The sequence below is a fragment of the Oryctolagus cuniculus genome, chromosome 17 (genome assembly GCF_964237555.1).
Source record: "Oryctolagus cuniculus chromosome 17, mOryCun1.1, whole genome shotgun sequence".
NCBI lineage: Eukaryota > Metazoa > Chordata > Mammalia > Lagomorpha > Leporidae > Oryctolagus > Oryctolagus cuniculus.
This window is the reverse complement of record NC_091448.1, coordinates 23,670,684-23,691,340: the sequence shown is the minus strand read 5'-3', so window position 1 is coordinate 23,691,340 and position 20,657 is coordinate 23,670,684. Positions and strand designations below refer to the sequence as shown.

The following is a 20,657-nucleotide window of genomic DNA, read 5'->3' as shown; positions in this document are numbered from 1 at the left end:
GGCCTAAGTGCTTGGGCCGCTGTCACCCATGTGGGAGACCCACTGGAGTTCCTGGCTTCGACCTGGCCCAGAGCCCTGGCTGTTGTGGCCATTTGGGGAGTGAACTGGAAGTTTCTCTCTCCTTCTCTCTCTCTCTCCCTCTGTCCCTGTTGCTCTGCTTTTTAAATAACAAAATAAAGAAATCTTGAAAACATAGTAGAGCTGATAGTTAAGATCTAGGTAGCAATTACGCTAAACCAGGACTTCTATAAGTGACATCATTTAACCCTTACAGCAGCACCACAAGGTGGGAGGCACTGCTGTCCCATCGCACGGCTGAGGACACAGAGGCCCAGGCTGGCAGCTGGCGGAGCAGAGTAGGAGCCGCAGCCTGGGTCAGGTCATGCTCGCACCCCATCAGCGAGCGCTCACCCTCTTGCTGGACTGCAGTTTGGTTGCTTGTGTTTCTGCGGGGACAGGGGTGGGAGCAGAGCCGACCAGGAGTGGAGTGGGGGTGGGGTCAGCTCGCTGCCTCGTCCAGCCTCCTGCAACGCTTGTGCCTGCCCACAGCCCTTGGGCCGCGCTCACTTTACTGGTGCTTCCTGTCCAAGTGCGCATCAGCCCTGCTCTGTGGCTGCAGGGGTTCAAAGGTGAGAGATTGGCTTGGTCAGGGATTTGGACAAAGCCGGGTTTGAATGATCCTGCTCTGTCACTCTCCCAGAGAGAGCGGCGAGTGAATAGGCCTGCGGGAGCTGGCGCTGCCTTTCCCTAGCATCTCCCGGCCCTGCTCCCTTCAAACAACCTGCCCTTAGATCCAGAGCCCCCGTGCCCTGTGACGGCGTGCCAGCTGGTCAGCAGGGCAGTGCCAGTGTGTACCAGGTGCCGTGCCCGCCCCCGCTGCCTCAGTGGGCATGAGGCTGGGATGACGCTGGGCGGGGCTTAGTGGGGAGCTTAAAGCCCTGTGGGGTGGCATGAGTTCATCACCTGTCAGAGCCCACAGGGTCATCTTGTGCAACGCCCCCTGCTGCACTGGCAGCCTGATGTGAGAGGGGGACAAGAACCCGCGTCTTTGGGGCCCCTGGACTCCCAGGCCATCCCTTGTCTGTGTGGTGCTATCCTCGCAGGCCCCTCTGTGCAGGGTTCTGGGCCCACAGGGGGGCTGGCAGGGAGGAACAGGGACAGTGGACAATGCGTCCTGTTCATCCCCATGTCCCCAGCGACCAGCTTGGTGCCTGGCACTGACAGCTCGCCATGAATGTCTGCGAGGTATGAGGCAGGGAGGGGCCCCTCCCCAGCCTCCCCGGGGTGCCCAGTGCCTGGCTCCGTCCCTGGCACCATGGTGGCCAGTCGACATGTCAGGTGAGCGAGAGAAAATGCTAAGTGCAGGTGGGTTCTTCACCATCGTCCCATTTGACAGATGAAACTGGCCCAAAGCGAGTGCGTGGCTTCCTGTGGACACACAGCTGAGGAGCTGACCACTGCTCTCGGCCCCGTCCCAAGCAGCCTTACAGGTGTCATGTCTGTTTTGATGCTTATAGGGCCCGGCACGCAGCCAGTATTCAGGGCGTTTGTTGATTGGCTGAAGGATGGGACTGTATATGGCAAACCCACAGGACCCCGCCGTCTCGGGCTGCTTCCCAGGCGCACTGTCAGGGAGCTGGGGGGGGGGGGGAGGCAGAGCAGCCGGGACTCCAGTGAGCACTGTTGTGCGGGATGCAGTGCCACAACGTTGGCCCCAATTTTGTCCTTTTCAACCTGGGGGGTGGGCAGGAACTGGTCTGGGGCAGAGCCTGTCAAAGACCCCTTTTCCATTTCTCGTGAGAAGGGAGCTGGGTTTCCCGCCAGCGCGAGTCCTGACCCTGAGGCCCAGGGGACGGGACAGCTCCTCCAACCTCATCAACCCCCGGGGCCCCGGGCGGGTGACCTGGTCGCCTCTCACCCCTCTGCTCCCCATTTCTTGGTGTGAATTAGCATCAGTCAGCCGTGTCCCCAGGCCACCGCCCATGTGCTGGGACAGGCTGGATGGGGGCTGGCTAGGGGAGGAGGACTCTGTCGGAGACGTGGTCCACCCTCTAATGTAGATGAGCTGGTTATGGACGCACAAGTCTGGGGCCTGGCAGGACCCACTCAGTCCCTGGAAGGCAGGAGCGCCCCTGCCCCCAACCTCCATCATCTTTAGCTTGCTGAGGCTGGATTTGGGCCGGACTGGACGAGTTACTTCACTGCACCTCTAGTGCCCCGAGCCGTGCTGGGGGGCGCAGGCGAGGTCCCCCAGGGGAGGAGGCTGGGGCTCGGGAGCTTAGCTATTGCTAAACAAACGCCAACTGCTGGCTCCAAAGGGGGACTTCGGGCTTCCATGCAAAGAACCCTGACCATCCCAGAGAGGAAAGGAGCTGCCCCTGGCGGGGGGGCAGGGGGCGGCCGTCGCTGGAGCTGCTAGGCCCAGGTGGGACAGTGAAGGGGACTGGAGAAAAGGGAGGCCCTGGCTGAGGGGCTGGCGCGGGTCAGTGCTCTGTGGCTGGAATCGCAGGGGCTGGGCGGAGGACACAGGAGCTCAGCCTCCTGGGAACATCTGGGGCACCTGCTCTGGTCTGGGCTGGGAGTCTCCCTTGAGGAGGAGAGGTAGTCTCGAGGGCTGCCTGGAGGAGGTGTGGAAGGATGGGTGTGCTTCCTATGCTGGGGGCCTTTGCAAGCTGGGATGGGCTTGGTGGCTGAAGGACAGAGAGGATCTGAAGCTGGCCCCAAGGCTGCCTCGTCATCTGGAGTTCCCAAGGGGTTCGAGTATGTGGGAGCAGAGGGGAGGGAAACTAGACCCGTCCCCCTACCCCTCAGTGTCTCCTGGAGGAGGAGTCAGGGCTACTCCCCGTGGCAGGGAGCCCGGGCCTGGACCGAGCGGAACTGGGGAAAGAAAGACTTCTTATGCCAGTGCATTTGGGGGCGTCCGGGGGTCGGGGAACAGTGGGGCCTTTGTCCCCAGCTGCCAGGAATCTGGCCCAGGAGCCGGCCCTGGGCCTGGCCGGGCCCTCGAGGGTGAGTCCGCTTTGAAGTGACCCTTTCAGAGCTCAGCATGAACCCCTGGGAGGAGACAGCCAGGCGGGGCTGGGGATGACTCGGACCCACAAGCCAGGGCCCCAGGGCTGGACGCACACCCGCAGCCTCGTGGGCTGGGTCCAGGAATGTGGCGGGCCCGGACCACGTGTGAGCTGGGTGGGAGGGCGGCCGTGAGGTGTCCTGGGGCCCAGTGGGCTCGCTGCAGGGGAGGCAGCGTTCGTCCGCAGAAGGCCCCCGGGCCAAGCGCCCAGGGGAGCAGGGTGGTGTGCCGGTGTGGCCATCCGGGGCCTTTCCAGTCCCCAAAAGGCTGCGAGGTGGGGGCCGAGAGGAACCCCCCGCCCCTCTGGTTGTCGGTGTACAGAAACTCTGGATCCTTCTGCAGGAGAGGGAGGGGGAGAGGGTACTAGAGATCATTCCCGCCCCTGTCTCCCACGTGACTCCTGCGGGAGCTGAGGCCCAGAGAAAGGCCAGGCTGAGGGGATGGAGCGGGACGGGAGGGGGGCAGGCTGGGGGGGGGGGGAGAGCAGCAGGGCGAGGCCCCTCCAGCTCTGACCCGCTGTGAGTCCAGGAGAGGGAGAGCAAGGAGTGGGTTTCTGATGGTGGCTTCCCAAGACCCAAGTGGGCAGGGGGCTGGGGGGCGGGGCTGGACGAAAGCCTTTGGCAGCCCAGGTGACAGCCCTGCCCACGCTGGTCTCGACTGGGCAACCTGACCTGCTCCGCACTTGGGAAAAATCAGTCTCCCTCTCCTTCTCCCGGACGTGTGGCCCTGGGGTCATCCCCTACATGGGGGTGCGGGGAGCCGAAGCCCCGAAGCTGTGAAGGGGGCTGCGGGCGACTCGGGTCCTCCCCCGTATCTTGCCCTGGCATCTGCAGAGCTGAGCTCTCATTAGCTCTAATGAAGCCTTGGCACGATGCCCCCTCCACCCTGTAGCACCTGGTGGGGGTGGGGCACAGCTGAGGGTGGGCCCAGAGCCCGGGAGAAGGGGAGTGTCTGTAAGAGGGGAGGGTGGGCGGCAGGAAATGGGGGCTGTGCAAGGCTGGGGCTGCTGAGGGGAGACCAACAGCCCCCTTGCTTTCCCACGGGGCCTCCCCTCCTCCAGTGGCTCCCCAGTGCTGAGGGACAGCCTTATCGGAGCGCCCAGGTATGGCCTGGGGGCACTGGGGATGTTCCCAGGCCTGGCTGGCATGCAGCCTCCCCCTTCTGGCTCCCTAATGTCAGCCCGTGGCAGCACAGGCGGCTCTGTGCTTGGGAAAATTGGGCCGTGGCCAGATCTGAATGCAAAGTGGCCCTGTTCCGTGGGCGATGGTTTCTTGCGCTCTCTGTGGCTCTTGCTCTCTGGATGACGAGACACAGCGCTCAACCCCTCAAGGGGTTCCTCGTCTGCTTCTCCCCCTGCCAAAGCCAGACAGGTCTCCACCGAGACCTGATACACGTGGTTCCTGAGGCTCGCATTGGCGCTTCTGGCCAGTGCGGCTCATTCCTGGGCAAGGATATCAACATACAAACGGCTGTCACTTTCATTTATTTTATCTTTATGTCTTTGCAAGGCAAGGAGGGCGAGCGAGCACTAGCTCTCATCTGTTGGTTCACGTGAGGTCCACAATGGCCAGGGTAGGACTGGGGCCAAGACCAGGAGCCGGGCACGCAATCCAGGTCTCGCAGGTGGTGGCAGGAACCCAATCAGTTACTGCGGCCGTCACCACTGCCTCCTAGGGTCTGCATTAGCAGGGTCAGGAGCCAGAGCCAGGCTTCGAACCCAGGTCCTCTGAGGCGGGATGCTACGCTAAATGCCCACTCTGGGTTGAGGATTCTTTTGCACAATGGTTTTTGTTTGTTTTTGGAGCAATGTGCAAGGGCTGTCGTGAGGTAGGTGTGTCCCTACAGAAGCGAGACTGTGACTATGAGAGGGTGACCTCCCCCACCGTCACCCAGCGTCCCAATCCAAAGCTGGCTTTTCCGAATCCTGAGCCTGTCCTCGTGGTCACCGCAATATTCCCTGACCCGATTCCCCCGCCCCAACTTGGGGAAGGGCTGCGCCGTGGAGGAAGGTGAGGGCAGGCACGGCTGGTGGCGGACGTAGAGTTCCGGTTCTGCTCCTCTGTGCCTTGGCTCGGGCCCCAGCTCTGCGGGGCAGAAGGCTTTGTGAGGAGGCGAGGCTGGCCGAGGCTTGGGACGGGGGAGAAAGGAGAGAAGGGTGCTCCAGGAGGGGGGACGCGCAGGGGTGTGGGCAAAGTGGGGTGGGACCGCCTGGCCGCCCCTGGGGTCTGTGACGGCTGGACTGAGAGCAGATGGACAGAGCAGAGCAGGCACGTGGTGCAGCAGTCCATCCTCATATCGGAGGGCCCGGGTTCGAGTCCTGCCTCTGCTTCCGATCCCAGCTGCCTACTGACGTGTACCCCGGGAGGCAGTGGTGGTGGCTCTGTTACTTGGGTTCCTGCTGCCCGTGTGGGGGCCTGGATGGAGTTCAGATGCTTCAGCCTGTCGCTGCTGCGGGCATGTGAGGAGTGAACCAGTGGATGGGAGATCTCTGCTTGTCTCTCTGTATCTCTGCCTTTCAAATTTATATGTATGTGTATACACACACACACACACACACGTATATATGTATACACACACACACACACACACATATAGAGAGCTGATTTAAAAATAGAGGGAGAGGGCCAGTGCCACGGCTCACTAGGCTAATCCTCCGCCTGCGGCGCCAGCACACCAGGTTCTAGTCCCGGTTGGGGTGCCAGATTCTGTCCCGGTTGCCCCTCTTCCAGGCCAGCTCTCTGCTGTGGCCAGGGAGTGCAGTGGAGGATGGCCCAAGTGCTTGGGTCCTGCACCCCATGGGAGACCAGGAGAAGCACCTGGCTCCTGCCATCGGATCAGCGCAGTGCGCTGGTCGCAGCGCGCTGGCCATGGCGGCCATTGGAGGCAAAGGAAGGTCTTTCTCTCTGTCTCTCTCTCTCACTGTCCACTCTGCCTGTCAAAAAAATAAAATAATAATAAAAAACAACAGAGGGAGAGGAGGTTGCCCCGTGGTGCAGCCCAGTGCTCGGCCATGGCAGGACCCGACATGCTGCCTTCCTTGCCGTGGAGCCATGGCCTGTGCCAAGCTGTGGAGGCGGTGAGGGAGGAAGCTGGAGATGAAGAGGCCAGGGTGGGCCTGGAACATGCACCCTCTTCCTCTTTCTGGAAGGGTCCTGTCATCTCTCCCCCTTGTCCGGAAAGACCTTCCTTGCCTTGTCCATCCCTGAAACTCCTATTTGTCATTCAGTGCCCTGATCAAACCTCCTCCACGAAGCCTCCATCCACCAAACTTCCTAATGTGTGGGGACTGCCTCCTCCAGGCCCGGGGGACAGGACTTTGTTCTCTGCCCTGGCTCCAGCTGTAGGCCGGGTCCTGTTCGCTGATGAACGAATGCTCCCGTGGTACTGGGCACTGCGTCGCGAGGACCACAGTGAGCACAAGGCTGCTGGTCGCTGCTCGCGTTCCTGAGCCCGGCAGTGCCAGATGCCCTGTGCTTTCTCTGTAATCTGCAAGACAACTCCATGAGCAATGGGTCATATCTATTTTTTTGTGTTTATGTTATTTGTCTGGAAGGCAGGGAGACAGACAGAAATCTCCCATCCGCTGGTTCACTGCCCAGAGGCCTGCAGCAGCCAGGACGGGTCCAGGCCGTAACCAGTAGCCAGGAACTCAGTCCAGGTTTCCCGCGTGTGTGGTGAGGACGTGTGCTTCCGCCCAGAATGCACATTAGCAGGAATGACATGGGATGTGGGCATCCCGAGCAGCATGTTTTTTTAAAAAAGGTTTATTTATTTGAAAGGCAGAGTTACAGAAAGGGAGAAGGAGAGAGAGAGAGAGAGAGAGAGAGAGAGAGAGAGAGAGAGGTCTTTCATATGTTGGTTCACTCTCCAGATGGCCACAACGGCCAGAACTGGGCTGATCCGAAGCCAGGAGCCAGGAGCTTCTTCTGGGTCTCCCACACAGGTGCAGGGGCCCACGGACTGGGGCCATCTTCTACTGTGTTCCCAGGCCACAGCAAAGAGCAGGATGGGAAGAGGAGCAGCCGGGACTCGAACCGGCACCCATATGGATGCTGGGCTGCAGGCGGAGGCTCAGTCTACTACGGCACAGCGCCGGCCCCCACAAGCAGCATCTTAACCACTGTGCTAAATGCCTATGCCCATCTTTATTTTGTGAATGCGGAAACAGAAGCCCAGAGAGGTTAGTAACCAACTGGTCGGAAGTAGGACCAGGCTGGGATTCAAACCAGGTCCCTCTGGATCTTGTTTGGGAACTTTTACTCACTATGCTCTACAGCTCCTTTATTTGTTGCATGTCCGCATATTTGATCCTTATAAAATCAGGGATTGCTTTTATTAATTTTTTTTATTTTTAATAAATATTTCTTTATTTGAGAGGCAGAGTTAGAGAGAGAGAGAGAAACAGAGAGAGTTTCCACCTGCTGGTTCACTCCCCAGATGGCTGCAACAGCCAGAGCTGGGCCAATCTGAAGCCAAGATCCAGGAGCTTCCTCTGGGTCTCCCATGTGGGTGCAGAGCCCCAAGCACTTGGGCCATCTTCTACTACTTTCCCAGGCCATCAGCAAAGAGCGTGATCGGAAGCAGAGCAGCCAGGACTTGAACCGGCACCCACATGGGATGCCGGTGCTGCAGGCAGTGGCTTTACCCTCTATGCCACAGCGCTGGCCCTGCTTTTATTAATTTTAAAAAATCCTTGTGGCCTGGCCTGCTGGACTCGAGAGTTTCTGAACAGCTCCTGTGTGCCATTTGCTCAGCTCCCCTTCTACAGCCAAGGAGACCGAGGCTTGGGGGACAGGGTGTGACCAGGGCTGCGCGGCCGGGGCTGGATTCCTGGCCCCTTGGACTCCTCTCTGCTTGGTGTCACTGCCCTCAGCCCAGTATGCGTCCTGTTGTGGTCACTGGTGAGGGTGTGGAGGCAGGGACTGGGCTGTTGTGATTTCCCAGGCGCCCAGCTGCCTGTCGGACCAAGGAGGCCTGGTGACTTGGCAGTGGGGTGATGGGGACAGGGTGTATGGGACACAGAGCGTCACCAGGCCTTGGCAGCATGTCATGGCCATGGGATGCCCAGGAGGGACCTTCAGGCTTGGGACAGGCGGTGGCCGGAGGTGGACGTGTTGGGAGGCAGGCGCTGTGCGCACTGGCTGAGCGCTCATTTTGCCCAAGTTCCCAGACCCAGACCGGCAGGGATCCACCAATCACAGTGACCCCCTGCTCTTTATTTGCATCTCATTTGCCTGACAATACCCCTTCATTTCTGCTGCTCAACCTCTGCCCCAAAAGTGTGCCCTCTTGGCCCAGACCTGCTCCGGGCTCCCCCCTCCCCGCCCTGGGCGGAGCTGGCATGGGAGGGGCGGGAGGGGCTGGGACCTGGGCTGCCAGGCGGGCCGCACTATTCATAGCTCAGGGGCTGGCGTACTTCACATACTTGGCGTTTCTCACGTCTGGCGGCCCCTCCACGGTCTCCCACCCCCTCTCCTGTCTCCTCTTTCCCCCTCCCCTCCTCCCCATCTTCGTCCTCGACCAATCTCTCTGGAATCCACAGATGTCCCAGCTGCCTGCTCTAGGCCGAGCCCCCTGGAGGGAACTGAGACCCCAGAGAGGGGGAGGGGGCAGTAGGGAGGTGCTCGGTGGGGTGGGGGGTGCTCAGAGCCGGAGCGATGCAGGCGGACGGGCAGCCCCACCTGGCCTTGACCCCGGAGCTGAAGGCGGCAGTGGGACCCTGGCCTCAGCGTGTGAGTTCGGGAAGCTTCTGGCCACTAAGGGACCAGTCAAGGGAAGATGGGGGTGGGGAGAGGCGACTGGTGGAGTTGGTGGGGAAGCCGAGTAGAACCCCGAGGAGGGCTGGTGTGGGAGCCTGGCCCGCTGGGACGAGAGCCGGACTGAGGCAGTGCCCTTTCTGTCGCTCGTGCCAGCGCTCCCACTCTCTGGATTGGGTTCCCACCGAGGACAAAGATCTGAAGTGGCCCTGCCCCAAGTGGGACCCCCCTCCCCCCACCTCTCAGGAGGGGCTCATTCCTTCTCAGCCCTCAGGATCCATGTGCTAGGCTCACACCCTGTGCCGGGTGCCGTGTGGGGAGCCAGGCACTGCAGCTGCCTGTGAAGCAGACGCCGTCCTGGCCTCCCGGGACTTGGGCAAGGCCACAGAGGTCGGGCGCAGTAGCCTCGTAAAGCTGTGGACACGGACCAGAGGACGCACAGGAACCGGATCTAGTCTGGGGCCACAGGAGCCAGGTCTGGGGAGCTGACATTTTGGCTGGGAGCCACAGAGTGCGGGGGAGTTAATTAGGGTGTGGGTTGGTGAGGCAGGAGGGAGCCGGGCAAGAGAGAACAACATTCCAGAAACAGCATGTGCAAAGGACCGGAGGCTGGAGGGGTGCCTGGTCCTCACGGGGGCTGGGGGCTGGAAGGAGGCCAGGGCGGCCGGAGCACAGAGGAGGAGGGTGTACCGGGTGTGGAGGCCAGGGGCATGTCCCACAGGGCTCCAAAGTCATTATATTAAAACAATCCATCAGGACTGGCAGGGGCCAGAGCGGTGACCGCAGCTGGGAGCGACGCGGTGGGTGTGATGAAGAGGGTTAGGAAGCAGATGGCGGGATGCAGGGCTGGGGCGGGCAGCATCTTCTGCGGATCGGTTCCCAGAACCCATTCTCAACGACTTAGTCAGGCTCTGTCTTTGTCTTCGTTTTGTAGCTGAAGGAAGAAGAAAATCTGTATGACCATGAGGGTCACGTGGCCAGAAATGGACCAGGGCCAAGGGGGGCTTTTTCCCATAGCAACTGTCTTTGAAGAAGTTTTCGAAACTTAATTCATTAATTAAAATGTATCTGAAAATCAGAGAGACAGAGGGCCGGCGCTGCGGCTCACTAGGCTAATCCTCCGCCTTGCGGTGCCGGCACACCGGGTTCTAGTCCCGGTCAGGGCACCGGATTCTGCCCTGGTTGTCCCTCTTCCAGGCCAGCTCTCTGCTATGGCCCGGGAGTGCAGTGGAGGATGGCCCAAGTGCTTGGGCCCTGCACCCCATGGGAGACCAGGAAAAGCACCTGGCTCCTGGCTCCTGCCATCGGATCAGCGCGGTGCGCCGGCCGCAGTGCGCCGGCTGTGGCGGCCATTGGAGGGTGAACCAACGGCAAAAGGAAGATTTTTCTCTCTGTCTCTCTCTCTCACTGTCCACTCTGCCTGTCAAAAAAAAAAAAAAAAAAAATCAGAGAGACAGAGCTCGCCCACCTGCTGGTTCACTCCCCGAACCCAGGCTGGAGCCAGGACCTCGATGCGGGTCTCCCACACGCCTGGCCTGGATTCAAGTGCTTGAGCTCGCTGCTGCCTCCCGCGGTGTGCGGTAGCAGGAAGCTGGAAGCAGAAGCAGAAGCAGCAACTCAAACCCAGGCGTTGCAGTACGGGAGCAGGCGCCCCGGCTGTGTCTTGGCCGCGCACCCAAGGCCGGCCTCGCAGATGCGGAGGAGGTGTTCGCTGTCTCACCAGCCTCCCGTCCCCGCCCTGGGCCTGAGCCCGGCGTTCCCCACCTCGCCGGGCCCCTCTATTTCCAGGGCTGCTCTGCGGCTGGACGAGGAGACAGTGCTGGGGAAGCATTCATTTCTGTCTGGCTCTTGTGCCCCCGGGTGTGGGGTCCAAGGTGACACGTCTGTCCTCTCTGACCACAGAGCCCAGCCCTGAAACCGTCCCAGCTCCCTCAGGGCCAGGAGCCCGGGGGACGCTCTTTGTCCCTGCAGAGCCACCAGCCTGTCTGGGGCATCACAGGCCGGGTCAGGGAGGGGTTCAGTTCACAGGCAGGGCCGCTAGTGAGGGGGAAGGCAGGGGTAACCTGGGCAGGTTGAGCAGGGCTGGGGTGAGGGGGTGGTGGTTTCAGGGGTGGGGCTGAGCGTCCCTCCCTCCCTGCAGGAAGTCCCGAGTGCCCTGGGGGAGACTTTCGGAGTCTGCTGAGACCTGCCCGGGGAGGGGGTGTGGCCTCCGCTTCTCAGCTTTCTGTCCCCAGAAAGCAGCCAGTGGGTGCACCTGCTGTCTCTGCCTGGGTGGTCAGACAACAGGAAGGACTTACGGAGGAAGGGACCATGGGTGATGGACCCCCAACTTTTCCCCAGTTTCCTCTGAAATGACCTGTCCCAGATGGGCGTGGAACTTGGGACAGGAGTCACTGCAGGTGGGCTTGGCCTCCAGAGTGACTGCCCCGTGGCCTGGTCTCAAAGGGGCTGGCCTCCCTCCGGTACTCCTTGACACAAAGGGGACTCCCAGGCACCTTGCTGGCTTGTCCTTCTGCAGGGGACCCCTCTCTTCCGTAGTGGATGACAAGGGGGCCTGGACATCACAATGAGGGGACAGTGTTGAGGGACTGAGGACCGCCGGCCCCTGTGGGCCGTAAGGGAGCTAAGGCATGCCAAGCTGGGCCAGCAGGGGGCTCTGCTGCCTGCGAGACACTGCGCCCCTGAGTGTGCAGGCACAGGGATCTCTGTGTGCACACCCTTGAGTGTGTAAGCTACAGCGGGTGTGTAATCATGGCGGGGGGGGGGGTTGGAACAGATGTGTGTGTTCCAGAGGGTTGAGTCGTGGGGCAGGAACCCCACGCTGAGTCAGGCTTCCGCCAGGAAAGCTCTTCCAAGGCTGTGCCACCTTGGCGTGTGGCAGGACCCTGGCATGTGGCGGGACCCTGGCGTGCGGCGGGACCCTGGCGTGTGGTGGGACCCTGGCGTGCGGCGGGACCCTGGCGTGTGGCGGGACCCTGGTGTGTGGTGGGACCCTGGCGTGTGGCGGGACCCTGGTGTGTGGCGGGACCCTGGAGTGTGGCAGGGTCTTGGGAGCATTTGCATGCGCACTGGCCCAGCCCCTGAAGGCAGGGACCTCCTAGCACACGGTTCCTCCTCTTTGGCAGCCTTGTACTCCCGCCGTGTGGTGTGCAGTGGGGAGTCCTCGGGCAGAGCCTGCTCCCGGCTGCCAGGGGAAGACCCATTCTGTGGCTCCATCTTCTACATTTTTATTTTTTTATTATTTTTTTTGATAGGCAGAGTGGATAGTGAGAGAGAGAGAGACAGAGAGAAAGGTCTTCCTTTTGCCGTTGGTTCACACTCCAATGGCCGCCACGGCTGGCGCACTGTGGCCGGCGCACCGCACTGATCCGAAGGCAGGAGCCAGGTGCTTCTCCTGGTCTCCCATGGGGTGCAGGGCCCAAGGACTTGGGCCATCCTCCACTGCACTCCCGGGCCACAGCAGAGAGCTGGCCTGGAAGAGGGGCAACCGGGACAGAATCTGGCACCCCAAGCGGGACTAGAACCCGGTGTGCCGGCGCCGCTAGGTGGAGGATTAGCCTAGTGAGCCGCGGTGCCAGCCTACATTTTTATTTGTTTATTCATCTGAATGTGAGAGAGAGAGAGAGAGAGAGAGAGAGAGAGACCTCGAGACCTCTTCATTTGCTGGTTCATCTCTCAAATGCTCACAGGAGCCAGAGCTGGGCCAGGCCAAAGCCGGGAGCCTGGAACTCCCTCTGTTGTCCCAGGGGTGGCAGGGGCCCAAGTCCTTGAGCCATCACCTGCTGCCCCCCTGGGTGTCCCTCAGCAGGAAGCTGGAGGCGGGACTTGACCCGAGGCGCTCTGATCCGTGCGGGGGGCGGGCGGCCCAGCATCCTACCTCTGCCCCAGAGCCTGCTCCCTCGGCAGTTTTCTCTTTGGCAAGAATTCTGACTTTTTCCTGTTTTTTTGTTTCTTTTGATAAAAAATATATAGTATAATATTTACCATTTTACAACCGTTCAGTGGCATTGAGTGTATTCTCACTGGTGCGGAAACATCACCACAATCTATCTCTACGACTTTTTCATTGTTCCAAACTACAATTCTGTAGCCTTTAAATAATAGCTTCTGGGGCCGGCGCTGTGGCACAGCAGGCTAAGCCGCCACTTGGGACACAGGCATGCCATGTCAGAGTGCTGGTTCAAGTCCTGGCTGCTCCACTTCCCACCTGGGAAGGCAGCGACGATGGCCCAAGTACTTGGAGCCCTGCCACCCTTGTGGGAGACCCGGATGGAGTTCCTGGCTCCTGGCTTCAGCCTGGCCCAGCCCCGGCTGTTGTGGCCACTGAGGGAGTGAATCAGAGGCTAGATCTCTCTGTTTCTCCCTCTCTCTATGTCTGCCTTTCAAATAAATAAATAAATCTTAAGAGGAAAAAAAAAAAAGAGAGACTCCTTTTAGACCTTTTAGAAAGTCAAATCTGTTTAAAATAATAATAGGTTCCCAGTCCCCCCTTGCCCCAGTCCCTAGCAGTCACCATTCTACCTTCTGTCTGTGAATCTAGGTGCCCCGTGTGAATGTCCCTTTGTGTCTCTGGCTTATTTTACTCGGCACAATGTCTTCAGAATCCATCCGTGCAGAATTCCATCCCTTGGCAGGGCCAAATAGTCCTACCATCCAGGTAATGCTGCCCCTCTGGCGTGTGTACATGCCGCGTTTTGTTCGGCTGTAACCTGGGGACGGACGCTTGGGTGGTGTCCACCTCTTGGCCCTTTTGAATGACGTTGCTGTGAGCATCCGTGCACCAGTGTCTGTGCAGGTCCCTGCTCCCTGTCCTGAGTGGACTCCGTATCCCACGTGGGTCTGAGTGCAAGCTTGTGGAGGAGCCGTCACACTGTCACTGTCTCCCACAGCCGCACCGTTTATTCCCCTTTATCTGCATCCTTGCCCTCTACCCATAATTTTTTTTAAAGGTTCATTTACATATTTTGAAGGGCAGAGCGAGAGCGAGAGATCTTTCATCTGCTGGTTCACTCTCCAAATGCCCACAACAGCCAGGGCTGGGCCAGGCTGAAGCCAGGAACCAGAAGCTCCATCCAGGCCTCCCAAGTGGGTGGCAGAGGCCCAGGTACTCAGGCCAACATCCGCTACTGCCTTCTCAGGTGCACCAGCTGGGAGCTGGGTGGGAAGCGGGGCTGCCCGGACTTGAACCACACGATGCTGGTCCCCACACAGATAAATTTTTGAGAGCCTGCGGTGATCAAAGCGAATCCATTTGTGAATATTCAACAGATGTTGTCCTTCGGGGGAGACTCAAGCTGTATCTTGGAGCAGTCTCCAATCTGGCCAATCCGGGGAAAGACACAGGCCATGCCTGCATGGGGCTCAAAGCCGTGGCTCACAGCGGGCTCCCAGTCTGATGGAGGAGGCACAGGCATTTCCCACCGGGGAGTTCTCAGACGGGTCCAGAGAGCAGAATGGATCCTGCAGGGCCTGCATCGAGACAGGCCAGGGGCTGCTGGGTGGAGCAGGCCAGGGCTGGAGGGGGTCTGTGCCGGCCCCGCGCCGCGCCAGCCCGTGGTTGCCTGGGCCCCTGGCCCTGGTGTTTACTTTGTGGCCGCTGCAGACTCACCCTTTTCCGCAAGTGCTCATTCCCAGCAGGAGGAGAGACAATCTTCTCCCTCTCTCGGGGGCCCCGTGGAGGGCACTGGCTGTCCCGCTGGGCAGACACCCTGCCAGCCTGGCACCTTTGCCACGCTGCTTGTCTGCTAGAAGCAGGCCTCATCCGGGGGTCTCTTGTTGCCCACCCTCCCCCACTCCCACAGGTCCCATGAGCCCCTGTTCTGGGCTTGCCACCGTTCTGCTCTGGAAGGGACAGCTCCTGACCACTGGGCGCCCGCAGCACCCTGGGCTGGTGCGGAGAGGCGGGGGGATGCCCGTGGGAATGAGCTTGCCGGGGTCTGTGCTTGCGTGTTGCTGCATGACTGTGTGTGAGTGTCACTATCCACAAGGCAATCGAAGCGGTCTGCGCTTCTTAAACCCCTACCATGTGCGCTGGGCCTGTGCTAAGACCGACTGAATCCTCCCAAGACAGAAGGCAGTGTCATTCCCAGTTCCGTGGTGGGGAACCCAGGCTCAAGCAGGTTGAGTAACTTGCTCGAGGCCTCGCAGCTGGAAAACGAGAAAGACTGGACTCGAACCCAGGAGACCTGACTCCAGACCACCGCAGACCTCAGGTCTCGGCCCCTGGGCTGTACTGCCCCTGGGAGACGCCGGGGGCCCTGTGCTGTTTGGGACCGTGTGTGCCCCTCCGCAGATGGCAGGGTGGCGTCCGGCTTGGCACGCGCTTCCTCCATCCTGTCTTCCCTGGTTCCAGCCTACTTGAGAGAGAAGGACCTGAGTGTCAGCACCCTCCCAACCCAGCGCAGGAGCGGACCTGGAGGGGGAGTGCACGGGGTCCAGGGAGAACTTCTGAATCACCGCCTGCCATCAGGCCAGGCCAGACCAGACTGGGTGCAAGGTCCTAGGTCACCAGTGACGCGGGCTGTGTACGCGCCGAGGGTTCTGGGAGCCACGGCTTGCCTGGCCGGCTCATCAACCTGGCCTGCTGGGGCATGTCAGGTGGCTCTCTCGCACCAGCAGCGCTGGGAACCAGGCATCCGAATGGGGCCAAGGGGTGGGGGCGGCCGACGGGACAGGAGCCCTTGAGCGAGGAGACTGGGGCAGGGGTCAGAGGGTGGGAGGCAGGGGCGGGCGTTGGGTACGCATTGCCCTCATGCCCAGGGTGGAAGGCATGGGCCGTGGGATTTGCCCTGTCTGTGTGTGAGGTTGTGGGATAGCGATGGGTTGGTGTTTGGTTGAGGGTGTGGGGGACCAGGAGGAATTTCATAAATGCTAGATGATTTTCTTGGGGTGGGGGCTTTGCCACCTTGTGGTTCGGGGCCTGCAGCTGAGCAAGCCAGAGGAAGGAAAGGCAGGCAGCATCGACCCTGAGCCCCTGTCTCTCCCTTCCTGAGCCGCACGCCCTGCAGAGCTGTGGTTTCCCTCTTTCTCCTACCCCTGACCTTGGGCCCCAGGATGCTCCCCTCCCTTCCCCAGTCCCTGGCTGTGGCCGCTGCAGACTGACACTCCAGAGAGAAGGAGTCAGGGCTCCCTGCTAGGAGGGGGTCTCCCCTGAGGGAGGTGCAGGCAGCCTGGTCTGAAGCTGGGGACCCCCGCGGGCCGAGGAGCTGGGACCTGCAAGCACCCCAAGGATCGGGTCTGCGCTGACCTTGTTCTCCCAGGTGTCCCAGCTCCTGGGCCGCAGCAAGTCCTCAGGATGTGGCTGCTGATGGTGTAAACAAGAGGGTCACCGAACCCTGGGCCGTACAGGGTCCCCGCTTGGTGAAAGTGAAGCCTTGAACCTGTCACTGTCCTCGCTGAGGCTGTTTCTGCAACATGAAAAACAGTCCCTGGGTATCCAGGTCCCAGGGCGAGGGTGCTGTCAGGCAGAGAAGGGTGACGGGGAGGCCTGGATGTCCTGGGGTGGGGGAGGTGTGTGCAGCTGCCCAGTCCCTCCCCAGGGAAGTGCTCAAGCTAGAGGGGGTGGGAGGGGCTGCTCAGTGGGGTAATTCCTGACACGGGGAGGAAGCGGGGCAGGGTGTAGGGGGAGGACTCACACTGGGCAGGAAGGCTTGGAATAGAATCTCAGCAACGCCTGGTATTTCCCAGCCCTGGGCCCCCTCCCCCACGGCCTTCTGGGGCCCACCCCACATTCCTTTCCCAGAGGAAATGAGAAGGGAGACGGGAGACTCCCCAGGCCCCCCAGGCTCAGATGACCATTTGTTCACACCATGTACAGCCTCTGAGGCCCTACTGTGTGCACCTAGCTCCTGAAGTCCCAGGAGAGGCGGCTGGGGTGAAGGTAGAGGGTGGGGAAGGTATGAGTTTGCTCAGGAGGTGGCTGTGGCCTCTGGGGGTGGCAGAGGTGGGGTGGGGGTGGTGTCCTTTGCTGCCCAGCCTGGTTAAAGGGCAGGACATGGACAGCATATGTGACTGATCCCTTTCCAAGGTTCCTGCGACCCTGGAAACCGAGACCCCAGGCTGCCTCTCCACCTCTGCTCTGCCTGCAGCCCCCAGGACCCTGGGCACTTTCCAGCGCTGTGGACTCCTGAGCAGGCCCCCGGGCAGCACCTGTTGGCCACGAGAGCTCCACGGGGCAGGCAGGAGAGGGGAGAGTGGCTCCCTTCCCTCGGATCCAGGAAATGGGCTTGCAGGCAGCCGGAAGGACTCGCCCGCGAGCAGAGCAGGTCAGACGTGGAGCCTGTGGCTTGGGCCTGGGGCCGCAGGCACTGACGTGGCTGAGGCTGGCTGCATGCTTCCAGCTGATTGTGACACTCTGGCCTCTGGCGAGCCCGCACTGGGAGGCACAGGGCCCGCGAGGGCAGGAGGGGTCCCACCCGGACCCTTAGATTTCTGCTCTGTAGGGTTTGCCCAGCAGACAGCCGTGCCCTACCCCTGACCACGGTCCCCTGGCTCCGGCCCTGGGCCCTTTCCCGCACTCGGCCTGCGCCCTCCTGACTCAGCGCGGGAGGCAGCCTTGCTCTTCCCATCCGGCTTCCGCCAGGGAGGGGGCGGGGGTCCAGCTCCTGCACAGGGGGCCCAGCAAGCTGCAAACAGGAAACGGGAGAACAAAACCACTCCCTGGCTGACCAGGGGCCGCCCCGCACCTCGCCCTCACCCTTCCTCCTCTCTCCCTTCTCCTCTCCATCCTGGCCACCTCCGGGGTCCTCTCTCCCCGTCCACCTCTGTGCCCCCAGTCTCCTATCCCTTTGCTCCCCCACCCCTCCTTCATCTTCTCCCTTCCCTCCTAGTCCCCTAGGCCCCTCAGCTCCTCTCTGAGACCAAGCACCTCCCCCGGCGGTCAGTGGTAGCGACAAGTAGGGGAACGGGATGGGGGAGAAAAGCAAGTGGGAGCTGACCCTTCTGCTGGTTCTCCCTGCTGGTCACTGCTCGGAAGAGGCCCAGATCTCAGGACTCTAGATCTGGAGCAGGGTTGGATGGGAGCTGCCCGCTGCGTTGCTGGCTGGGGTTTGGGGACATGGCCTGAGGTTGGGAGGAGGGGCCGCGGGGGTTGGAGTCCCGGTGCTGGTGCTGCCCTAGCAAGCTGGTGCTCTCTGCCTCAGTTTCCTTCTCTGTAGTCACCTCTCCCCCCGCCCGGGGGAGGGGGGCCCACAGTGGGAAGGGGGCAGGGTCCAGCACCAACAGGGGGTTTCCTGCTTGCTCCTATGCTGCAGGGGGCTAGGGGCCTGCCTGGAGATGCCCCCTCTGGGTCGAGCTAACAGCAGGTGTCCTGGGAAGGAGGGTCAGCCATGCTTCCCCATGGGAGTGGTGGGGGGCGTGAGGTTCCCAGTGGGGAGGGCTGCTGAGTGTCCCTGTGCTGTGTGCTGGGCAGCCTGGGGCTGCTGGGCGGGGTCTGTGTGTGTGTGTGTGTGTGTGTGTAGCACCGGGAAGGCCGTGGGCAACAGTGTGCCTCTGCGGGGTTGGCTGTGTGTGTGGGCTGACAGAGTAGGGTGCGCCTCGTGTGCGCTTGGATGTGCGGGACCTGTGGCGCCCGCGCGCGCGTCCTTGGGTTGCCCTGGGTTGTGAGCAGCAGGCGGGGGAGGGGCACAGGTGTGCGGCAGGTAGGGTGTGTGAGTGTTTCGGGGAGCACGAGCTCACAACTGTGCGCTGTGCGCTTGTGCGGGGGCCGGACAGTGCCCCTAGCGTGTGTGGGGTGAGTGTGTGGGATGTGGGCGGCCTTGGACAGGGGCCGCCCCGGAGGGGGAGGCGTCTGCCCTGCGCGACTCGCCTGCGAGTCTGACTCCGGCGCCTTCAGCCGGGAGGCGCGGCAGGCGCGAGCCGCTCCAGCCGTCCTGCCGTCGTCCGCACGGGCCGTCCGTCCCCTCGGGGCCTCTGGGGCCGCGGCCCGCGGCCCCGGGGGGCGGGCGGGGACCGCCGGGGACCGCCTGCCTCCTGGGGGGCTCAGGACGCCGCCCACCGGGCGCCGAGCAGCTGCTACGGGCCCCCGCGCGGCGCGCCCCGCTCCGGAAGCCAGGCCCGGTGCGCACTGGAGCCGGGGCGGTGGCCGGACCCCGGGGCCGCCGCTGGCCGCGGCGCTCGTGGGCAGCGCCGTGTGGCGCGTGGAGCGCGCGGGGGCCGAGGGCTGGCGCTGGGAGCGCGCCGTCGGCGTGGACTGCAGCGCCCCGGAGCCCCGCTGCCTCTGGCTGCCCTACCTCAGCCACCGGGACCGCCGCACACCGGGGCCGCGCCCGGCCAGGGTGAGCGCCGGGGGTGAGGGTGGGGGCTGTGGGCCTGTGGAGCTGTGTGAACCTTGCATTCCGGAACTGCTGTCCTTGGAGTGGAAACTGAGTTGGGACAGGAGAGACCAGAGCGAGGGTGAGGGTGCAGGATTTGTGGCTCGGAGCTTATCCAGGGGTCCTGGGTGGCGCCCCCGCTGGATTCGTGGCTTCCAGTGGGCACAGGCCCCTCAGTCACAGGCAGTGGAAGGATGGATGAGACCAGAGCGTTTGGAGACAGGGGGCACCTAAGAATCCCTAGAGCCTGGATTGGAAGAGGTACCGGGTGAGAGCCAGGCAGGCGAGAGCAAAATGGAGGGCTGGGTGTCTTCCACCTGCTCCTGGGCACAAGCTGGACACCTCTCTTAGTGGGCAAAGAGGCTGAGGTGGCAGAATGCGCCCCAGCAGGTAGTGGGGGGCCTCGGGGTGAGGACCCACAGCCCCGCCATGGGGTCAGGCAGTGTTTCTGATGTGCGGGTCTACAGGCTGGCAGTGGGAGCCATGCCCGGCCTGAGTGCTGTGCTGCCCGCGCTGACCTCTGCATGCCCCCTGGGGGAGGAGCAGGCCTTTTGGGTTCCAGTTCCTGGTGCGGCCAGTCCCCCATCCACGTGTGCACGGTGCCTCCCGCGTGGCCCCAGGGCTGTGTGCCCTTCTCCCACCCTCGGCTGGCATTTCTCGATGTCACTTCCTTCCCCGAGGGGCGGAGGGAGTAGTTGTGGGCCAGGAGAGTTTAATCAGCAGCGTCAGCAATGTCCCTGTGCCCCCGACCTCGTCCCAGGCCCTGCCCTCGTGTCTGTGCCCCCATCACAGAGGCAGAGCGGGTGTGTGTGCGTGCTGGAGTTGGACTCTCCTCGGTGTCATCACCTTTCTGGTCCCCATCACTGACTGTCTCTGCACCTGTCAGTTCCTCCTCCCCCATGAAGACAGCAAGACCTTGTGTTGTCCTGAGTGAGAGGGTGGGAGAGGAAAGATGGGGCCTATGAAAGCATGAAGGATTAGGGTTAAACTTCAGGGAGGACTTCCTGCAAGAGGGTTGGCTGCTGTGGCTGTAGATGGGACTGTGGTATCTCCTCTTCAACCAGGGTTGCAGCAGCTGGGGGGGGGGGTGGTTACTGACACTCCCAGGAGCCTGGTTAAGAGGGGTGGGGGAGGGGGCTGCGAGGAAGGAACAGAGGAAAGGGAGAGGCAGAGATAAGGCTGCTGGGCTCTGGTGGGGAGGGGACCTGGGGGAGGAAGGCCTGCCCACTGCCCCCTGGGATTCCAGGCGGGACCTGCAGGAATGGTGCCCCCAGGCAGCTGGCAGCTCCAGGCAGGATGTGTGCAGGGGGAGAGGTGAGGGGCATGCGGGGACCTGTCCCAGCCACTTCTCATCACTGGGGCAGCTGGTGGCTTAAACCTTAATCCAGGACAGCAGCAAAACAATGGGCCCTGCAAACAGCCTCGGCTTTGAGCCCGGGGCGCGGATGGGCAGGGGGGTGTGGGGTGTGGGGCATGCGGGGGGGGGGGGGGGGCACACAGCACACAGCAGGGGCTTCTGGT

General features: G+C 61.9%; 1 protein-coding gene across 4 annotated transcripts in view; it reads left to right on the top strand.

Annotated features, from left to right (window-relative positions):
* Window positions 1–20,657, top strand: part of ARHGAP23 (Rho GTPase activating protein 23) — an 80,889-nt gene that overhangs the window by 10,612 nt on the left and 49,620 nt on the right. The window contains exon 1 of one of the 4 annotated variants that reach the window (XM_070060764.1): window positions 17,968–19,100. The exons of the other annotated variants lie outside the window; for them this stretch is intronic. Coding sequence (XP_069916865.1) covers window positions 18,570–19,100 — 531 coding nt within the window. The 5' untranslated portion in view covers window positions 17,968–18,569. Of the gene's footprint in view, window positions 1–17,967; window positions 19,101–20,657 lie in introns of those variants that run through there. 4 annotated transcript variants of the gene reach the window in all.